General features: G+C 44.1%; 1 protein-coding gene across 1 annotated transcript; it reads right to left on the bottom strand.

The window, feature by feature from the left end:
* Positions 1–2,818: 2,818 nt before the first annotated feature.
* Positions 2,819–22,671, bottom strand: LOC144942990 (transcription factor CP2-like). Its single transcript, XM_078870097.1, has 15 exons — positions 22,428–22,671; positions 19,012–19,163; positions 17,982–18,058; positions 16,998–17,103; positions 13,311–13,417; positions 11,445–11,597; positions 10,618–10,728; positions 10,104–10,201; positions 8,755–8,818; positions 8,007–8,118; positions 6,870–6,960; positions 6,012–6,061; positions 5,684–5,826; positions 4,550–4,601; positions 2,819–3,994 (listed from the first exon to the last, which is right to left on the bottom strand). The coding sequence occupies exons 1-15, from the start codon at positions 22,538–22,540 to the stop codon at positions 3,957–3,959; spliced, it is 1,467 nt and encodes a 488-aa protein (XP_078726223.1). The 5' UTR covers positions 22,541–22,671; the 3' UTR covers positions 2,819–3,956.
* Between the last annotated feature and the right edge of the window lie 215 nt (positions 22,672–22,886).

Genomic DNA, 22,886 nt, shown 5'->3' with positions numbered 1-22,886 from the left:
CATCTCCTGGCCACCTCAGTGCCATGTACCAGAAGTCGCAAACGGGTTTTGATTCCTTACCCGGACCCGTACCCAGCCGCACCAGGGTCGCAAATGGGTACCCGTACCCGTACCCGTACCCGGCCGGGTACGGGTAGCCGTTCCCTACCTGTACCCGTACCCTACCCGAAATGAGTGACAAACGGCTACTCACCAGTAACTCACGGCCTACCCGTATCCGGCCGCACCAGGGTCGCAAACGGCTACCCGTAACCGTACCCGGCCGGGTACGGGTAGCCGGGTATCGGGTAGGGTACGGGTATCGGGTACCCGGTTGCGACCTCTGCCATGTACCGCCTTGAGAGAGCCTTCTGGTCTCGATGGGTTCTTACCCGTTATCTACTCATGTAAGTTATACAGAGTCAGAAATAAAAGTGCAATGTCCCCAAAGTTCAAAGGAGTGTTCAGTGGTTCCCAACTTAAGTTCGTTAACAGTCGTGTGAATGGCGCATTGCTATGGCAGGGACAAACAAATCGATTGAATGACCACTATACTCTTTGGTTCTTTCGGTAAAGTCACGGAGGTATAAAATAAAATATACCTACGTGACTGGATTCCTGCAGTCACGAAATCTTCAAATCAAGATTGAATGTCCACTGTTCACTAGAGTACGCATTATTTATATCATAGCCCCGGTACATCCGGCTTAGATTTGTGAGATTTAAAACGCACGACTCCCACTCTAAGGCAATCCGTCCCTGAGATATACGTACCCACGTGGTTATCTGACCACACGTGACCACGCTGGTCAGTGCCCGCTGCTGAAGGCGGGCAGCACAGACGTTGGAGCATAGTACAGTGCAATAATGCATTTTGGTTTACAATTCCCGATGACAACGTAGCACCCGTGATGTTAGCAATGGTGTGTGCCGATGCCTGTGCTTGCCATAATCAAAATACACACGCCCTCTTGTGGAGCTCAGTCACCTGACTTGTCATTGACAATTAACGAAGGCAGATCCTGACCACATGCCAACTCCCACCTCGTAGTTTTACACATTGCTGACCATTTTTATCACGCAAGTTAGCCGACACTTGAATCGGCGCGCGGTTTAAACCGGGTGCTCAAGTGTAGCGCCTGGCCCGTACTTCCACGTCTACAATATTCTGATGTAAACTGTGAAGTCGATGGTTTAAAGATCACAGCTTCGACACTCCTACGGGCTGCAGCAGATGCAGAACAACAACAACAACCACCATTCACAGTCAGGTGGTCAAGCCAGATAACTGTGTCAGGAGGAATAGCGGTGTGTATCGCCGTGATGTCTCCGTATTTGTGGATCGGGCCTTGCGTCGTTAGATGTTTTGCATGGTCCGTTCTGGATGACCACAGTCGCACATTGGAGAGTTTTTAAAATTTTCCATTTGTGCATCATGGATCGGCATCTGCCACGGTGCGTGCGTGTGGATGCGGTTCAGGGTGGACCGTGAGCTTCGTGGCAGTTCAAACCCAAGGATCTTCAGCGTTGGGTCTTTCACAAGCAGTGTTTGTTTGCGAGTTATTTTGAACTCAATTCAGCTCTCCGAGCCTCATCGGGGGGGGGGGGGGGGGGGAGTTGAACGGCTTCGACACTCAAATACCAAGAGTTCATAATCCGTAACAGCTGTCGATTCAACCGCGAGACTAAAGCGCCTGTGGTTTGCTTACTCAGCATTCCCAAAAAGAGCAACAGCCGTGCCGGTCGACAAAGGCGACGGGGCAGTTGCCGCCGTCACTCGCGCTGGGGCCTGGCTCGCGTTAATTGCTGCTCACAGAGGCACGGCCGCACATTCAAGCCGTCCCACGGACGAGGCAATTCTTCCGTCTCAAATGCAATCCTCAAGGCTCAAAGGACTATCGTCACATTTTGGTTACCCCTTTCATTTTCACTCCCATTTCGTCCTTGTATTCTGACAGAATGGGGATTCTGACTTTTGCTGGAGTCGACGATAGGGCAGATAAACGCGCGTCGTTTATCCTTCATGGAACGCTTCTCTTACCCCCCCCTCCCCCTTGTTCTCTCACTCAACACCACTCTTTGTTTTCCCCTGGGGGGTTCCACCATGATGTTATGAACAATCCCAGGGTAATGGTACGTCTAACGCACATCTGAAGGAACCATTCAGCATGTAACATTGTAAAGACTTGTTACGCGAATTCTTGGTAAAAAAAAGTTACGAAAAAAAACCCCTAATCCTATATAAAATTGCATTCAATAAGAGATATCAAGCCTTATAAGGCTTCACCCTCCATCACCCAGTCACGTGGTGTTTGAATGCTCCACAGATTGAGAACCCACTTGTGCTGCCATCTTCTGACCACCTACGAGTGCAGTGCATTTAGCAGTTTCATAACTTCTCCAGGATCCACCAGACATCTCCAGGACCCACCATACATCTCCAGGACCCACCATACATCTCCAGGATCCACCAGACTTCTCCAGGACCCACCATACATCTCCAGGACCCACCATACATCTCCAAAGTTCTGGGTTGCCAGCATGCGCCATATTCCATCTAGGAGAATCCCCATTCCTGCAGCCCAGCATCAACTTGGTCGAGTTACAGAACGTACCGGGCTGCATAAAAGATACCTTTAACACGCCAAGCAACGGTCTCGTTTTGCATCTATAGTTTGTATATCGGCACTGCTCGTCGACACTAAAGATGCCGGAACAAGGCCACTGCACTTCCGTCTCGTCGAACCCTTGGTGTGACCAGCAACGTGACCACCTATGGTTGAACATGTCGATGTTGGAGATCAAATTCCCATCATGCTAAAGGAGGCTGGAAATCGGGTAAAACATGCCTGCATTTATTTGCACACCAGACTTGCACTCATAACTTGAAAACAAAGGGGCTGTTACGTCAAGTACACAGGGTTTGTCGTGGTTGTGCATGAAATCAAGATGCAAGGTACAGGGGTTTTTAAGGGCTCTTTTCGGTATTTTAAACCCTCTAAAACAAACAAATGTACCCACAAGTACACAAGCTTAACCATCAGTCAGACTGGGCAAAAGTCTGGAATGTTACAAAAGATAGTGCATTTAAACAGTATTTTGTGACGATAGTGTAGCCACTAACGTGGGTTTAAAAGAATACTCCTGATTCCCCTAAATGTGTTGCGGTTTAAGCAAAATGACATAATTAAGGCACTGATGATGTGGAATACCAGAACAATAACCATCATTGTGGCAACACATTGAAGGTTGTGCAGAATTTTAAAAAGGCATCGGGTATCTTCCCACACTCTCTCTCTCGGTGTATGCACAAAGAGTGAACAGTGAGACATAATATTAGCAAAGGGAAGACTTGAAATTACAAGTCCGACATGTGCCCCAACATAATCATAGCCATTGATCTTGTATTCCTCCAAATGCCCCCATTGTATCACTATGCTTACCAACCAAGGTGACCAAGGAAATAGGCTGAAATGTGGCAGAAGGCGTAAAAATAAAACATCCAAACATTCTTTCCGATGTATAGCCCCCTCCTTACCTCCTCACCCTCCCCTCCCTCGCCTAACCCTGATCTCCTATCCACCCCTACACGAGTCGTTGGGTTCTGAACTTCAGTTTATCCTGGCTTGCAAGGTGTCACTGCACTGCATAGCACTCTGGAGCTCTCTGCAAGCGGAAAGGCCAAGCGCGCTTCCAAGGAAGACCGGCGCAAGCTCGGACACATCAGAGGCTTGGCCTTCTCCACTGTGGAATGATTCTGTGTGTCCTCTCGCGGCAGTGCGCGCCTTTCACGGCTTCACGCGCTAAGTGTACGCATGGACGGATCTCTCTCTCTCTTCAGGGTGAGTACGGGACTGAATGCTACGAAACTCGTCACTGCAAGACGATGGTTGCTTCTCTTGTCTCGCAGCCATGTGTCAGGAAGTCCCCCCACCTGCCCCACCACCTCCTCCTCCTCATGCTGCAGCAGCGCCTCCTCACTTCAACACGATGTGGTAGCCTTCATTGTTTTCAGCTGTGGAGAGACGCAACAGGAAGCCACCTCCGCAGCTATGAGTGTGTTCATGCAACGCACATGCATTTCCTGAGGCTGTAGAATTTCGTCCAACTGATTGAAAAGTTGCTTTGCTCAAAGCAATGCTGGTGAAAAGGCCTCCACTAGAGAGAGCTAGAGAGCCTGTCTGAAATGGTATTTTGAAAGAGGCGGTCGTATCCACTTTACCACACACAAACCGCCAATAAAATGTGGGTGCACCAATTTATACTGATGGGTAGAAATGTTCCCTATTGTTACAACCGTCGGTGCCAGGAGAATGAACCAGCGGCCTAAGGACTGCAAGTTCAGTGCACCAACTCTGACACCACGGCAGCATCTCTTACTCTTGACACACGATAGAAATTAAAATGTATCTAACTAGTACACATAACTTTTGATGCATCTATCACGAGCTTAAGAAGTGACTTTACAAGATACATGGTTACAACCCCATACATGACCACGCACACACCATTTATTAAATAATACAAGACTGTAAAGCTTACCAACAAATGCTGATTAGACCATCCTTACCTTTCAGTGTGCTGATCACAAAACACGACTCTTCAGGAAAGTTGGCAATCATCTGTTTAAAAAAAAGCAAATCATTTGATTAAAAAGGTAGACATCACCATCACAGCACCCTTGCCGACACCTATGCATTGGTAAGAACAAACAAAAACTTTAACTGAAGTTGTCACTGAATATGCAAGCAAAGCTGTCATTAAAGTAACTCAATCCAGGTGGGAAGTCAGGCTTTTGACAGGCGATGGTAAATAACACGATGACTTAGAATAATGACAAATGACAGCGATCATGAAAGCCGATAATGAAGCATCGTCTCCTCATTATACGCGCATTGTAAGATGTCCGCAAGATGCTTCAATGAGATCTCAGTTCAAATGAAAAGGCGACGATACACGAGGAATATTTCAGGACAATTGTTGCTGGCAATCATCACCAGCAATAGTAGCTGCATCGTTTTATACATTTCAAAAACGAGTTGCCCAAAATCCTCGTAGCAGGAAACTGTGATAGTGAATTCCAGTCAGATGAAAGTAATTGAGGTCACTGCCCGAGGTTGCAGTTTGTAGCCCATAAAGCGTTCAATCACACTCTGAACAAACTCGATTTTCATTGGCTATTGGAAACTCGTTAACTCTGTTGCATTGACATACCAAGTTGCCAAGGTTGCCTATAGTGAATGCATTTCTGTTGACAAATGCTGGCAACAAAAATCCCTTTAAAAATTCACAAGTGGATCATGGCTTTTTTCAAGTATGTGCAAAAGCTTGTTGGAATCACCATCCCTATCTCATGCATAGGTACAGAATGACCGACTCAGTTGTTAAAGCAAGATATATTGATCGTTATAGTCATGAAAATTGTGCATAAGAATCGCATAAATACGAACAGAACAGTTGAGGCAGAACAAGACGTAAAAAAAAACTCGTACAAACAAATTATTCACAGAAAATCTTTTTTTTTTAAATGTCACGATTATTCCAATTGTAAACCAACCATGTGAAGGGCTCCTACAAAGCAGGAGTTAAACCTCGGTGGCCCAATGTGTGTTTAAAACGGTGTGCGTTTTTAACAGCGACTGCAACGCTGTACTCAGCCGACAGCTTCACCACCACCATAGCAGACATTTGTCAGGTATCTCACCTCGTCGCTGACGATGACGTGGATGCCTGTGGGCCCCTGCCGGTAGATCTGGCTAATCTGGTGCGGGGAAATGTTGAAGAGCTGGGCAATTTTCTCCGACAGTTCCATCGCTGTCAACTCATCCAGGTATATTGCATGGTACACTGCGTGGAGAGAGCCACAGGGGAGATACAAGCAGCTCAACGCAATTCCAAACCACGCAGACTCCGCTCTCTCCCTTTAATGTAGCTTACTAATAAGCAGGGTTACATTGGACATTAATTAGCAAACAAAATCAGCCGGTGTTGTTGACTGGTCCGTGGTATGTTAAGAGACCAGTTTTGCTTACCTTGCTGGGATTCTTGGCAGACATAGATCGTCATCCGAGGTCTTACAGCTCTGCAACACGAATCAACATACAAATGAGAAAAGTCTATGTTTGTCCCATGCATAAATGCAACTAAATTGTACTGAACCTAAAAGAATGTGATCTCTAAGAGATGCAGCAGCGATTTATAGACAAATTGAGAGTAGTCCTGGTAAAAAAATAGATCATCCACGAAATCTCATTGTTGTCCAGGAAGGGTAGGATATCGTTGAGAGTATGCAGATTATAAGCACTCAATGAAGTTGGCTAAACATTCCAATTTCGGGCTACAAAAATTGGGCAATTGTTGGCACAGCTTCTGGCTGCCTTTGTCGTTGTCTGTGGTTTCCCGCACTTGTGTACATTAAAAATTAATGGATTTATTTGATTGTTTAATGGATAAAACAGTCAATTACTAAGTTAACTGTGCAAAAACCTGCGTGGATACGATACAATATAAACTATCAAAAGTGAATTGCAAAGTGTTCTATTTGAAAAATCTACGTGGCTCATCAACTTTTTCCAGGACACCCCTCAATGATGCACAGCATGGAGTGGTGGTGACGGTGGTTAGCAAACTGCACTATGAACGCGGTGACCTGAACGTGATTCCCGACTGCCGCTAACGTCAGTGACAAGTGATATCGGAACAAGTCCTGGGTTGCGCTGAACAGCGTAGTGAGGTACGATCAAACAACCTTCACGATCGACATGCTGCGAGGAGGCAATCACCCAGCAGCAGATAGATAAAGAGCTGTCAATTGCTTTTTATTATTTTCAAGCTCCAACGTGAATGGATGACAGTGACGCGTCCAGTGAAATGCCACTCTGCGCACTCACTTTCCCTTGAGCGCGTTGAATAACCGAATCCCGTCTGCGGCTCCGCATATCTGAATGAGGTCATCACGGGTCAGCTTCAGCAAGTCGGCCCCTGGGCAACACAAGGGACAAGCAACGCTCAACTTGTTCACGTCCGGAAAACAATGTAGCTTGGGCTGATGCCACAACCGTTACTGCCATGGCAACAGTAATGTAACGATCGAAAAAACGTCAACCATTCACAAAAATAAATCACTGGGCAAGTCATAACTGCAGCCCGAAGCACGCGAAGTTCAACGCTTGGACCTGGTTCTTCGTGGACAGGATGAATGAGCAGGGTTCTTCTACGTCACCCTACAGCTCTCGTTCTACCCTTTGAAACGGCAAGCAATGCGTCGATAGTATGTATGTATCTTCTTGGTTCTTTGGGTAAAGTCACGTAGAAGGGAAATAATAAAATAATAAAAATAAAACATAATACACATGTTCGGCTTACACCGACCAGGATGGCCTCATTCCCTGTGAACTCTGGTAACATCTCCTGGCCGCCTCACAGCCCTGCAGGTTATCATTCGTGTGTGATGCTCCAACGCCTCCACTCCGACATGCCGCACTACAGACGCATCACCACCGAGACTCCTCCACACCCTGACAGAGTCGACGTTCGTGATTGAGACGTTCGGGAGGAATATAAGTTTTGATTCTCGATTTAAAGCTTTCGTGACTGCGGGGATTCATCTTCTTGGTTCTTTCGGTAAAGTCACGTAGAAGGGAAGCAATAAAATAATAAAAATAAAACATAATAAAATAATTCTCACGACGTTTCGGCCACAACGCAAGCAGCCGTCCTCAGGTGAAGAACAGGGCTGTCGGAAAGACAGCGTCTTTTTATTATGTTATTTTATTATGTTTAATTTTTATTATTTCCCTTCTACGTGACTTTACCGAAAGAACCAAAAAGATAAATCCCTGCAGTCACGAAAGCTTTAAATCGAAATTTTGTATGTATGTATGTTGGACTTCTTTCACACCGTACGTAGCCAACCGTGCTAATCGGAGGCGTGGGGGAAGGACAACAAAGTAAACACGAAAAGCAGTTCTGAAGAAATGAGTCTTCAATCTAGATTTAAATATAGCAGTGGCTGCACACCCACTCACCGGAGAAGTTGCTCAGGAGCCTACTGAACTGAGAAAATCGGTTCTGTAGCAGCCACTGGCTCGTCTCCTTAATTGTGGCGTTGAACAACAGCCGCTGGGAAGAGCTGCATGGCTGAATGGGGAGCAGGAGGTGAGAGTGAATCAGTGTGTAGAGCAAATTAAAGGCATGGAAGCAATAAATAGAGATGTAGCAGCCCAGTGAGAGAAATCAATGAGACACATCAGGGCAAAAGCACTGTTCTCCAACAATGTCAAATATTGACAACAAAGTGCTGTTATGAGTGTAAAATACAAATTAACATTCCAATTTTAGAAAAACCTAACACAAAGTGACTAAAACACATTGTACCTAAATACAAAATCAAAAATGTATCAACAATTTATTTATCCAACAAAAACTTGCCGAGTCTCCGGACATTTTCCGAGATAGTCCTACATTGGGATTTTCGGTATTTTATATTGTGGGATAAAATCAGAATGCCCCAACGAAACCAGCCACACACATGCCAGAATGACACGCAAACGTGTGCAGCAAGTCGACGAAGCCAGATTTCTGTACTAGGGACTCCTGGCCATCTTGTGATGCAGCGGGATTTGGGAGTTTCGGACATCTATGCGATCCACGAACCCTGTGCATCCAAAGCGTTGGATAACCCAGCCGTGGGCCTGCCACACGTGCACGGTCACGAAATGTTTTCACATCAGGATAAAGCAACACAGCAGCACGTGGACCTCTTCATACACTTACATCCACGAGCGGAGGAGGGACAACCAACACTTGCTCCACTTGGTGCGTTGGTGAAGGCGAGTTGCTAAGAGGAAACAAGCCCAATGGAACAATCAACACATACGCTGTCCATAACACAACAGTGCTCAAGATATTTGAAAATATTCGCAAGGTAAGCAGAGTATGACGTCAAAGGAAACTAGAATACTCCTGCAATGGTCAGACAAGGTGGGGTGATCATACTTTACTCGTGGTAAGTGTGAGTTGATCAGGTTACTTACCTGGCAAGGCAGCCACCCAATTATAGTCTGTTCGGTCTTAATGGCTACAATAACTCAAGTAATGAAATGGTACACGATAATACTGTGCTTAACGTACTGTAATTTGGTTTAACACGAAGGCTTTCGCGACCAATATTATTCAAAATAAAGGTTTTTGGGTTAGATCGCGTAAGTATAAATGTGAGAATAAGTTTTCCCCTTTTTTCTGGCAACAAAACAGGTGTTAAGATGTTAAAACACCAAACTGAAACCGTGTGGTGTTTTAACATCTTAACACAACTGTTTTGTTGCCAGAAAAAAGGGGAAAACCTATTCTCATATTTTAGTACTGTCAAAGGAGGTCCTATGAAGTATAAATGTGTCGTAACCCTCCACCACCCGACACAGCCAGTAATGTTTGCCACGTAAACAACGCGCCAATTAGTTACTACTTCAGCCCACTGGTGTGTTGGAGAGTAAATCCACAATATGTACAATTTGAATACGATGTTTCACTGGTAATTATATCCAGCATCATCAGGCAATTATCGTGTAGCATTTAATTGCCAAAATGTTTACAGGTGTGGTCATGCACAAGTCCACGATGGATGGAGATGATGTAGGGATGCCTTCGTCGAGAGTACATCGCGGCCAATGATGACCACCAATGTAAAAGTGGCTTAAACTCCCAAATAATCCAATTATACTGAACCTCGTTATTATCTCCCTGTTAATTGGACAAAAAAAATGGCAGATGATGATGGAGAATAAGCAGAGCTGAACTGTGTAATACAAAACATTACCTTTCTTTGCCTTTACAGCTGCAGTACGCAAATACACAAGGGGATAGACGAGTTGTAAAAGGACTAAAAAAAGCTGAGCAAAGCAAGCAGGGAGGAGAGGGGAAAACTCGGATGAAGAGGAGAACTAGGACGAGGAAGAGCACGCAGCGAGAGGGGAAAGCTCCAGGTAAAAAAAAAGAGGAGCGAGTCGAGATGAGCCCGCAGCTGGGTTGGGGAAGGAAAAGTTGAGATGGGGCAAGGGAACGGGTGGGGGGTTTTATAGGAGACTGGCGGCGGGGAAGAAGGATGCAGCGAGTGGGTTCCTCACCTCTCCGTGACCGAGAAGGTGGTGGAGTGGGCGGGCGTGAAGGCTGGTGTGTCCGTCGGACTCGAGCTGACGTAGCAGTTGTCAGGCCACGGCGAACACTGTCGCAGATTCGCGTATTTAATTTCAATGCAATAAAATAAAAATTTTACTCCATAATATACAACTGTGCAAACGTTAATACATTGATCGGTCTCAGTAAAAATTAATTGTAAAGAAATTGCTTAAGTTGTGGTAATTATATGAATAAAACAATTTTTTCAAGCCGTTTTGTCATCCTGCCATACAACTATGGTATTTCTACCACAGGCTTACTACTGTCAGCAGAGATGGGCGTCTCTATTGCTGATTGAGCAAGAGAATACTAACTTGACACAATAACAAGGTAGCATAAAACACTGCTCTTATTAGCATTCATGAATTGGTGAATGAAACTGCACTGAATAGCGGTGCTATGAATCAGTCCTGGAGACGGTTCAAGAGGCACGCAAAAAATCTGATCACACTGCACAGTTACCTCCGCCAGGATGGTCGTATCATACGAGGGCTGGTATTTCTCCTTCTCGGGCGGGTTGCGTTTGTCCATCTTCTCTCTGTCCGTCTTTTGCTTTCGGTCTGCTCCTTTAGGCTACAAACAACACAACAGCAGTGGGCATTCAACAGTGTTAATTTGTTAATCATAATGTATTTTGAATAGAATTAAAAAAATGTCTCTTTCATGCGGAGTCTCTACGACTATTATGAACCAGGCATTCATCATCAATTACTGTTTATATTGCACCTCATGAAGTACATAGGAGTATTTGAGACAAGTGTCAAGTATGAAAATGACTGCAGATCAAATAAAGCCCAGCACCAGCCCAGAATCTTGGCCATGTTCCGATGCAGCATGGGGATTTGTGGACTTTACCCCTCCCACACACCCTCTCCACCCGACCTTCTTCTGTGATTAGCATATTCATTGGTTAGATTAGACTATTTCAACCCCAAATAGTCTTAAGAATTTCATGAAGTGCGGTTTTTAGTGCCGAGACGGCTTGGAAGTTCATCTGGGAGAGTCGCATCACAGTACGTCTTGCTTCCACATTGACCATGTGACATCACGACTGGTTCTGAGGTCAACCCAGCTACAAGCGTGCAACATGGGTAAAGCAGGGAACTCAGAGGCCAGAGTCTGTAATATAAAGTTCAGGCAGGCTGAGCTGCTGTGGGTTCAAGGACTCTTGGAGCCCGCCCTTAAGCGAGCGTCGTACCTGCACTCTTTCCTCCAGCTGTGGAAAACTAGGCATTAAAGTGCCAATGTGACAACTGCTGGCATATCGCAGCAGTCTCTGGTGTACATACCTTGAACACTTTGATCTGGCAGCTGGCCGAGTGTAGGTGCTCCGTGTACTCCGCGTGTTCGTTCTGCTTGAAGGTGTCGAGCTGAATCCGGAATGGGACGCCTTTCTCACCGCCGTGCTTGCGGGGGGTAAACTCCGTACTAATGCAGTGAACCTGGCACCGACACATTTAAACATTTAATCGCTCCCCTACACGCAGCATCCAGCATGCTCCAATGAGACGTTTGCAGGAAATTTCTACAGCACGTGGGTAAATGAATCACTGCAAATGTGCATGAGCTGTCCTATCCAATGCTGTAGATTTTTCACAAAAGCTGCACTCTTAATATTTACTACTCTTAGGTTTTAACGGTAAAGTCACATAGGTAAAAATACAAATAAAATAATAATAAATGAAAAGAAATCAATTAATTGATTTATTTTCATTTATTATTAATTGATTTATTTTCATTTATTATTATTATTTTATTTGTATTTTTACCTACGTGACTTTACCGAAAAAACCAGAGAGTATGAATCCTTGCAGTCACGGAAGCTTAAAATCTAGAATTAATATTTACTCTTTGGTTCTTTCGGTAAAGTCACGTAGGTAGAAAAATAAAAAAAATAAAAAAATAATATATCACGACGTTTCCATCGCAAAACACAAGCAGTCGTCCTCAGGCGGAAAAAATAATCCAGCAGAAGACGACCGCTTGTGTTGCGATCGAAATGTCGTGATATTTTTTTTTTCTACCTACGTGACTTTACCGAAAGAACCAAAGAGTATGGATTCCTGCAGTCACGAAAGCTTCAGGCAGTTCCCCGGTTACGGAAGACCTGACTTACGGAAATCCGACTTTAAAGAAATGCTCCCATAAATCATGTAAAAAGAAATCTATATGCGGAAATGTCTGCGTTAGTTACATAAGTGCAAGTAGTGCAACGCGGTGAGGTTGCGGATGAATCCCGCGGAGCGAGCGCTAAGGCGGGCCGCCTTCCGTGAGGCGTAAGCCCCACCTTCACCGAACCCGAGCTTCACTAGGATTAAGGAAAATGGAATTGTTTGTAGTGTTATGTAATTGTTTTCTTTTTGTCACATGACATCATTGTTTTCTGTACAGCATGTACTGTGTGTATCTATGCGTGTTTGTGTGTAGACAAGCCTACTCCACCTTTGTGTGTGTACGTGTGTGTATGCATGTATGTGAAGTCTAGGCCTAGCCGAAAGCATGGTAAACATTCGGAAGTGACTGCTTTCTGTTCCATTAGTTTAATGATGGGTAGTGTTAGGGTATATATTCGATGAAATGAAAGAATCATAGAAAGTGCAGAGCACATGTACAGTGATGCGATACGATACACGTAGCGATAGAAAACGGACGACAGGACGAGGGAACGGTAGGGGAGGCACAACTATTTCCGGCTATGGGATTTTATCTTCATTTTATGGGAAAATTGTTCAGTTTCCATCATACAGAAAATTCGGGTTACGGATATTTCTCGGAAACCTAACCCTTCGTAACCCAGGGACTGCCTGCAAGTTAATCCATTTAATGATAAATTCTAGTCAGCTATTTTGCTGTTCACAATACACCTGGTCTTTTGAATCAAATTTTGCATTTATCATAAGCTTCACACCACATGTGCAGCAGACAACTGGAGCGCTGTCAGACAGTGATTACAAGACAGAGTGGGAATAGTGCATAAATAAATACATCCATGCAAGGCCACCAATTTTAGCAAATGGAAGAAAATTTTGCATCGTCAAAACAGAAGGGTTTCGCACATCCCCCTTCAGTTGTACACCAATCCTCCAGCCCGTGTTTACCTAACCCGCAGCAAACACGGAAATTTGCTTTCGCTAAGCAAGCAGCGCACGTCATACCTGAATGAAAGCCGACGTGCGTTTGGAGGGCTCCCAAAGGAACTCGATGGTGTTCAGCTGGGAGGGGTTTGTCCGCGGGTCAATGATGCCCACTGACAGCGGGACGTCTGCACGCAGTGTCCACCCCACATGGCGCAAACGCATAAGCTCCCTCGTGAAGCACACAAGATGGTCGCGCATTCGTTTAACGTGACAAAGCAAGTGGCTTCATCCTGCAGATTTCTGTCACAGTTGCCAGGTTTCCAATTCACTTTGTTGTTGACATTAGCACTACTTTTTTGGGGGGTTAAATCAACAGAATGGATAAAAATGTATATACATACTTCGAAAAAAGATACTATCCATACTACCCTACCCATACTACCCGTAACCTGAACAACATGTACACATTATTTATTTATATTTTAATAAGCGCATTTATTATAAAATTAATAACAATTAAATAAGCTACACATAAGACATTCCATCCAAAAAGATAGACCTACACATGCAGCTCAGCGTGGAATTAATCACAAATGAAAACATTAAACATTTACTCGTTAATAGAATCTCAATATTTCATACTGCCTTCTGACTAATTCCCCTTTGAGGAGTGTCCTAAAAAACACGTAATAGCCCACAGATACTTTTAAGATAACCCATGATAGCTTCACTCCAACCATTAACAAACCACCTTTGACAGTTTCCATTGCTTAATTTCCCCACAGACGACCACACAAGGAACTTAACAATTCACTTTTTTCCATCCACTTAATCTGACAACTGCCAATAGAAGCCTACATTGAGACAATGCCATGTTGTGGATTATCACGTTATTCCAAGATACCCCACAATTACTACGATTCTAGGAATAGACATACTGTACATAACAAATATACAACATGCATCAGCTAATTAACAATGAACAGAGCACACTGTTTGATCTACTGGTAGATGGTGAGGCTTGGTCAATGCAATCTATAAAGTGTGTTTCTTTTTCCACTTAAGCGCCTGTGTTTTTTTTTACAGACATGGACAATTATTTTACAAGAGTGTAATGTGTCTATTATTTGTTACAGGAAAGTACTCCGTGTTCTATCCACGTGAAGTAAATGTCTCACACGTTAACAATACAACTGTAAAAATGTATTTTACAGTGAAAATAACTTTCAGATGCAATGCCAACAAAATTCATGAAATAGACTTTTTTACTACGATGCATTGATTGAAATATATTCTTAAGCTGCAAATAGATGCTTCAATTGTACATCCCAGAAGCAATCACTTACAATGTATGTAATTTATCGGCAAATTATTCTGCTAATGTTACAATCAGGCTTAAGGCGTGAACAAAAAAAGTATAAACGAGACCAAACAATTCTAAATGCAAACGAGATATTCAACACGAGACATAATATTTTGAATCAGACTGTGATCTAGGATGATAGTTCGTGACATTTCTGAGGGGTGTAAGATCGTTATGCCTACTTTTTAAAGTGTGGACCCAAAAGGCCAGCCTGGTAGGGCTCACAAGGGTGAATGAAAATTGTATGTGGGCAGTTAAGTTGTCCATCCACTACTGGATGAGGGCCTCCCCCCATGCCGTGCTGATCGCAAAATTATTTTAGAATACTTGCAGTCACTAGTGTTAAGTGCTAGCGCCATGACCTACTCTGGCATTAAAGTCACCAAAATAAGATGACTCAATCCATGACGCTAGTTTTAGAAAACAACAGGGACACAGTCTAAGAAGCCATATGACTCATCAGCATTCCCTGGATCCCTCCACTGATGTTCATCTTTAGTGGGAGTGTAAACCACTACCCAACATAATTTCTTGCCTCTGGTCATGTGGAAGCAATCCCATAATATTCTTTGGGTCTTTCGGTAAAGTCACTAAGATAGGTTCAAAGAAAATAACATTATTTTCTATGCAGGAATAGTAATTCCTGCAGTCACGAAAGCTCTAAGTCAAAATGCCACAATAGCTTTGTACTTAGGGCTTTACAAATCTCACTGTCATGCTCCCACACCTATATTATTTTATTCAAAAGAGCCACTCCAAGTTTGTTTTACAGTAACCAGGGCCAAGTCGAGGACTATCCATCCACAATCAGTCCACAAGACCTACGTTCAAGAGGTTCAGGTGATACCAGTCCAGATTCTAATAGACGAACGGAAGCTTCTATTCTCCCAAGCTCCAGCTGGCGGTCAAATATGTCATGTGGCCAGCCACAGTGATCTGTTTTTTTGGAGGAACCCTGAGTCAGGGGGTTCATTAACCTGGCTACACCATATGGACAGAAGATGTCAGAGATGCCTCTCCCCTTGGGACCTCTAGCACAATCTTTAAATTTTCTCCGTGTTTTTTTTTATAAAGGTGGAGAGGTTACCAGCTCGATAGGCCAGTGGTAGCACTCAGCACAACATGAGAATAGCGATAAGCATTGGCCTTTCAGCCTTTTAACTGGAAGGCATGAGCCCGTTCAGCTCAATAACAATTGTAATAGGCTAATAAGGCTTATGTGCAATCCATGGGCCCCTGTAAACGAACACGCTGTTCCGACTTTGGTGCATCCAGACAACATTATGAGCGCATGCCACGTCTAAGAAAAAAACTTCTACTGGACGATTTACTCATGAAACAGCAGATGTGAGCTCATGTCCTTGACACCAGGACATACCATGGAGGTTACCTGGCAACTAATCATTAGCTTGCCATCATAAGATGCACCTGCCATGCTTCCACTGCAATGGAGGGAACCCACCGAGGACCCAATTTAAACCTAAAATAACCTGGTCTCAGTTGGATTGTGAAAGTTGCAAGTTAATTTTTATCACCGCTTCCAGTTGGGGTTGGCAACGTTCTGCCCCTCTTATCTACGTTTGTGAAACGTGGACCCCTTTTAGGAAAACATGTACTTGCTTGAAACATTCAGGCTGGCCTACCTATGATTCATCCTGGGTTCAACCAAACTATATTTTGAGAAGCTTACAGATCCTTGAGCGCCTCCGGCAAGCTATTCTGCGTTGAGGGAGATAAATGGCTATGGCACAGGCTAGAAAAGAGATGGGCTTACATGGTATGGGCAGATTTGGAGCCGATTTGACTTGCCAATGACAAAGAATTTGTTTCAAGCTCGACTTGTGGAGGAGGTTCACGAAGGACGCTAATAGGCAGTTGGAGGTAAGTCACCCTCCAACAACAACAACAACGGGAACAGGAACGAAGCTTACAAAGAGCAGTGCTGGGTGGCTAAAGCACAGAAAGTTGGCAGTGGGGAGCACAGGTGAAGCACACAGGTGGCGCATCTGCCAGCCATCTCAGTCAAGTCAACCTTTAACACCTTGGTCTGTCCTATGACTTGGCAAAGAGCCTCCACATGGTCTCAAAGTGCATCTAGCTTTGCACAGGCGCTAGTCTGACATCACTGCCACAGTGGAAAATGGTGGCTGTTGTTTGTTGCTGTGAATTTGGGTTGAAGGCAGGGAGCACAGACAATTTCCATCGTAATTGTGTTATTGGCAATTCATTAAGGAATGATATCTGACAACCCCATGAACGAAAGGCATGGAAAGGCCTTCATCCTGCAGCATATTGTTATTAACGTGTAATTCTTTCCAATCACAATGTAGTTGCCATTTCAGTTATCAATACTCCTGAAATTGTGAATATAGAATTGACCCCAGGTTTGCTCTCGTTCTCACCGAGGTCAAGCAGGCGGTCTCCCGGACGGCTCCACTTCCAGCCCTCGAGCTGCTGGTGCTCCATGTATTGCAGTCTCCGGTCGTGGAAGACCACGCGGATTATGCTCTGTTCAATCACGGTACCAACAAGGTCACAAATGCGTACATACACGCACATGCACCAACACATGCAACATTTGAAAGCAGGGCGTTGTTCAATGTTATATTGCCAACTAGAATCAAACAATCAATGTTGATTTTAGAACTTAAAATATTATAATACACAGCAAGTGCTCCGTCTTATTCATCAGCATAAGTCTTCTTTGAAACTGGTCCAAATACAATCCTTTAAATGAAACTATCTATGTTGGTTGCACATCACTGGGGAGTTAAAGACTAAATAATATCCATAGAGTCCATCAAAGTGATTTCTTGCCTAAATTAGCATTGAGGTGGTGCACATATCTTGTTTACAGCTGAGCCAGTGATGTAACTTTCACATTCCTATTATGGGGGTGAGTCTATCCAAATTACAATCATTGGTGACCTCCCCACAAAGTGGTTCTTCGTTTATTGACACCAGATGGATGATGGGCTGAATCAACCCCCCAACTAAGATTTGAACTCTTGACTTTCCAATTAATTGCCATCATTCAATCTACATGGGTGATACAATACACGTACAAATGTGACATTATTTAGAGTACATATGTTTAAAAGACAGTGATGAGCATTTATGGTGTCACCTTTGTTAAATGTGAATGCAGCTCAGGTGACTTATCTGCTAATCGCTAGTATTTTCGTATACAAGCCTGTAAAATAGAACCCTTTCTATGGAACAAAAATCAACTGTAAAACACAATGAGAACTTTGTCTTAACAAAGTCAAAGCTTAACACAGAGTGTAAAGAGAGGTCACTGCCTTTAGAATGCCATATTCTAAACCATCTATTCACCATGGGACACTGCATACACTTACACATTACAAAAAATATGCAAATCTTACCTTAACAAACTTGCCATTTATTTCTGGATACTCCCCCACTTTTCGGTTATCCAGCATGCGTATCTCATAAGACTGGCCTGTTGTGGGGAACACGTTTCAACATACCAAAGTGAGCTATTGCATACACCATCCTGATTGATGACTCCACATCTTGGGCTGTTCACTTCTATCCAAAGTGATCTGGACTTAACTGGATATTTCCTGATGTGCATACCTAAAGTGTATTAAACTTGTTACATGCAAGATAGCCATCAGATGTCAGGGTGTCCTTTTTCAAACTATATGCCAGTTAAGAACCAATGCCTCAAACTAGTTTATGCGGAGGATTATGAGTCTTAAAAGAACCATTAAGAAACTGTGCAAGACCCCGGTTGATTCATACTTTAATTATTACGGATAGTACACAGAATGGACTCATGTGAACACATTTTTAAAACGTTGTAAATTTTATGTACTAGCGCTATGGTTTCCTAAGCGCTCATAACTGACATGCAATGATGGTCGTCAGATGACCAATGCCAAACAGGACCCACACGACTACACAATTACGAATAGAAAGTATATTTCGTGCAATTCAACACCTTATAAAGAATCACGTAAATGTTTAATAACTCGACTTAGAAACGTAATATTTCATGTGTAACAGAACCATACTGAATTGCCTAAAGAAACAACACGAACATTTCTTAAGAGTGTAGACGTGTCCCTAGCCTGTATGATCCAGATGTGTTAGTTGAGTCTAAAGCTTCATGAAGACTTTAAAATCATGATGTGTGTCGTTTTGTCAATATAGTGACGTCACTGTGACATTAATCCCATACATTTTAACAAATGCTTTGAGCTTAATAGAGTACTATTATAGTGGCTGCCAATCATTTGTAAGTCTTCACTTTAATAAGCCAAGGTTCACTCATTTCAGACAGCCCCGAACATGTGGCATGGGGAAGTTAAAACAGGAGATATTTGTTTCTTAAGTCAATTCCTCCTTTAAGCATTATCGTGCCTGGTGGTTATGGGATGTGCCAGTTACCTTGATTGAGGTAGGTTAGCGTTTCATCATGCAACTTGACGGCAGGGGATGTGGCAGCACACAGCACGTACTGGAATGGGGGTGGCTTGGAGTCCACCTCATTTGAAAGGGTTGAGTCCTCTTGTTTGAAGATAGGAAGAGCCAGCACATCGCTACACAGAAAAAACTCATGGTTATGACAAGCATTCATGAAACCAATATGGTCGGTGCAGAGCAACATAGAAAATACCAATGAACCCTTTGAACACGTGACATTTAAGTGCAACTTTTCTTGGTCTGGTTAATAAGGATTATGGTAATGGAACACAATGTGAGGCAACTTCATTCTTTTCATCTTGTGTGCGGTTGTGGAGATTTCATCAGGTGGACGATGACGCTGAACCTGGGTTACGGGCAATGGAGCGTAACGAGCCCTGCTAGCTTGCATGCCACCTTTTAACGCTGATACCATACAAATCTTTTGTCGGATACACAGAAAAAGGCAAGTCATACTTTTCAAATTGTACATAGTATATTCATCGTTTCAGTTTAACAAAAGGACTTAAAAAAATCTTTACTCTAAATCTATTTGCAAACATATGTGCGGTTATAGGTGTTTTTTTTAACCCGATTTCGTAAGATATGTCTCAAAAACTTTTCAAGGACATCCCGGCAGCCAAAGGCCACATTCCCGCCAACCCTGTTGAGATTGTATCATCCGAGTGTCGGTCAGGACAACAAAACATTGCGACCGACATCAGCTTAAACACGACAGACCAATCCCGCATAACAAAGAAATAACTCTCAGAATTTGACAAGGAATCTCATTGAAGATGTAACTTATATGTGGAAGAGCGGTGGTGCAGTGGTTAGCATATGGTGGTTTTAACCCAGTGACCCAAGTATAATTCTCAACCATGACCAACATTATTGTGTGAGTAATATCCGAATTGGTTCTGGGCTCTCTTCACACCGCAGTGACCGGAGTGGTGAAGTATGATCAAACACGGTGTCCTTATTTCAACAGTGGATTGACAAATGCCAGTAAGTTAAGAATATCAACGCATTGGCCACAAACATCAACTATATTTTCTTAACCAATTGTCGGTTTAAAATGCTCTGCAACATCTCCTGCGAAATGTATTAATAGTGCAATTTAAAAAAAATATATAACCATTGATGGGCTAAAACAAAGAATCAGTTTCCAACATTTTTTTTCCACTACACAAGCGTCTTTAATTAAATGTTAATGCACATGAAACTCGTGCAGGTATCTCAATTAAATCGAATCTATGGCCATATGTTCGGTAGCAGCTCCTGGGCCATTTGTGCATCACTTGCGCGGTATTACTAAGCGCTGCTGCATGTCCTCCCAGAGCTGTACAGGTTTTTCCAGAGCCCTCTACGTAAGAGGCACCCGCGTGTACCCCACGCTCTGCTGCCTGTTACGGATGAGTGATGAAACTAATCTTACGTCTGTAGATCGCATTTCATGCTGAAAATATCCAGTCTCACGCCAGAGTAATTACCAATTGCATATTACATACTGCAACCCAAATGGTCAAGAGGGCTATATGCAGACGTCAAAAATGTCATGGAATTGTGGGAACACACGAAACGTTTGGCCATGTTTTAGACGTTGTGTGTTATGGTATTGGATAAGAACTGCAGTTGATAAAAAGCATTACTTCCATCAGTGATTGTTACAAAATTAACACCCATCAAGTAGTTTAGTAAATAAATTAGGCATCTGCAGTCAAGATACATCTCACTTTAGACAAAAGCTGACGTATAACTTTGAGTAGACTTCACTCCGTCGTCTATAAAAGTGCTTTAGGTGAACTTAGCCCTGTCACGTGTGCTTAAGAGACTTAACTGCCAACTTTCCGTCACTAAATTTAGTTTTTTAATATCCAGTTTTCTGGCACATTATTTGTTTTACTGCAAGTGCTGATGAGGCAGGGGGATGCTGTCGATGTGTTTTTTTTATCTGAACAAAGGCAATTATCTCCCACCACTGAGGCTGGCATGGGAAGGGAGGGCTCATGCCCGACCCTGCTCCCTATAAATGGCCTCAGGGAACGGGAACACAACTAGGTGAGGGCGAAGGGACTGGTCGGTCTTCACAGGCCTAGTAGCACAAAAACAAAAAGCACACACAATCACAAACCTAACACACGATATCCAGTCGCGCCACGCATCATACTGCCACAATACCAACTAAAACGCCTAACAAGACAAAGCCACACACTCGAATAACATTTACACGAGAATAATCATCCACGTGCAAAGAGAGGCAACCAGGCACTCTTTCCAGGTGCTAAATCAAAGTCTCAATCTTGCCATCTCCTGCACATGCACAACCACATTTATATAAACAGTTTTCACCATGTACATACATCAAATCCAACCACCGAACCAAATATCTCCCCCCCCTCCCCCATGACACCACAAAAGCCATAGTCTGGCCACAAATCCACACAAATCAAATGACCACACAACGGCCAAACAAGCATGGCAAATCGCAACTCTGCAACCATCATCACACATCCACAGACACATCAACACCGCACCACCACCATCTTACAAACCCAACCACACACACACACAACAACAACCACACACAGGAAAAAGCAACGAGGGAGGAGTGCCGCATTGGCACTGTGCATTCCACATAAAAACCCGCATAGAAGAACCGATGGCCAACATATCCTTTATGCTATGCAAGGTGTCTCTTCATGTAGGACTGTAAATGTGTAATAGTTGGGATGTGGTAGCGGCTATCGCTGGATTCATCTCATAAGTTCCTACTGCTGGTGCTGGATATATATTCTAAGGGTACGGGGCAGCTTGTCTGGCTACACGTGTTGAAGGAAGAGATACTTCCATCTTGTCGTCGTCTCTCGCTTCTCTTCCAACCCAAGAATGACCAACATGGTACCACCGTGTGACACACACACACAACACAGACACCATGCGTCTTGCATCATTTGCGTGCCAATTGCTACTGCAGTTTCTAAACCCGTTACTCCAGTGACACAGACGAGGAAGAAATGCACCGGCACCAACAAACGCAGAATACCACTCAAAAAACACATCAACTTACAACTTCCGACACCCACAACACACACACACGCACGCATCCAGCCACCAATCAGCAAACTAAAACAAGACGTAATTAAACACAAAACGACACGGGGATGACAGCCTACAATTCACCTACTCGTATAGTGTTCACACAAGAGAGACCGAGGTGGGATGTGACCGGCACGGCAACACAACCAATGGCTACTACTACTGTATTATGTAAGATGAGACAAAGCTTCCACCAGACAACAAAGGGCCTCTCTCTCTCTCTCTGACACACACAGACACACACAGGGACACACACACACACATGTAGTAGACACACAAGACTGGGCTCTCTGTGCGAGCACCTCATGCTGTATGCGCCGGCCCCGAGCTCTTGTCCGATGCCCGAGAGACTGGCGTCGAAGTCATGAACCAGGCCCGACTCATCGGGGTCATCCAGCTTGAGTGACCACGACATGGCCAGGGTGGATGGTGAGGAACGAATGGTGGTGTTGGGGGATTGGGTTGTTGGTGTGAAGACGGTGGGAAGTCCACCAGAAGAAGCCCGAGATGTCGAGGAGGTGCAGTGTCGTGCTGCAGCTGCACAAGACTGTGCTGCAGAATGCAGCAGCAGTAGCAGCAGTAGCACTACGACCTCGTGGGTGGAGGGGGGTCCACCACCAACTTTACCAGCTACAAGAGGTCCAAACCTGGCAGCACTTTCACCGCCGCCGGGTTCAAACTAACAAGGTCCAGCAGCAGCAGGAGGATGAGGACCACCACAAGGTCCAGCCACCACCACCAGGAGATCCACCACCACCAGG

This window comes from Lampetra fluviatilis, chromosome 2 (assembly GCF_964198595.1).
Source record: "Lampetra fluviatilis chromosome 2, kcLamFluv1.1, whole genome shotgun sequence".
Classification (NCBI taxonomy): Eukaryota; Metazoa; Chordata; class Hyperoartia; order Petromyzontiformes; family Petromyzontidae; genus Lampetra; species Lampetra fluviatilis.
This window is presented reverse-complemented; position numbering and strand designations above follow the sequence as displayed.

Coding starts and splice junctions, on each gene's coding strand:
- LOC144942990 (XM_078870097.1), bottom strand. CDS start 22,540: ATGTCGTGGTCACTCAAGCTGGATGACCCCGATGAGTCGGGCCTGGTT. Junction 11,598..13,310: donor GCACGTCGGCTTTCATTCAG/GTATGACGTGCG, acceptor TGTCGGTGCCAG/GTTCACTGCATTAGTACGGA. Junction 3,995..4,549: donor TGTGATCAGCACACTGAAAG/GTAAGGATGGTC, acceptor GTCTCTCCACAG/CTGAAAACAATGAAGGCTAC.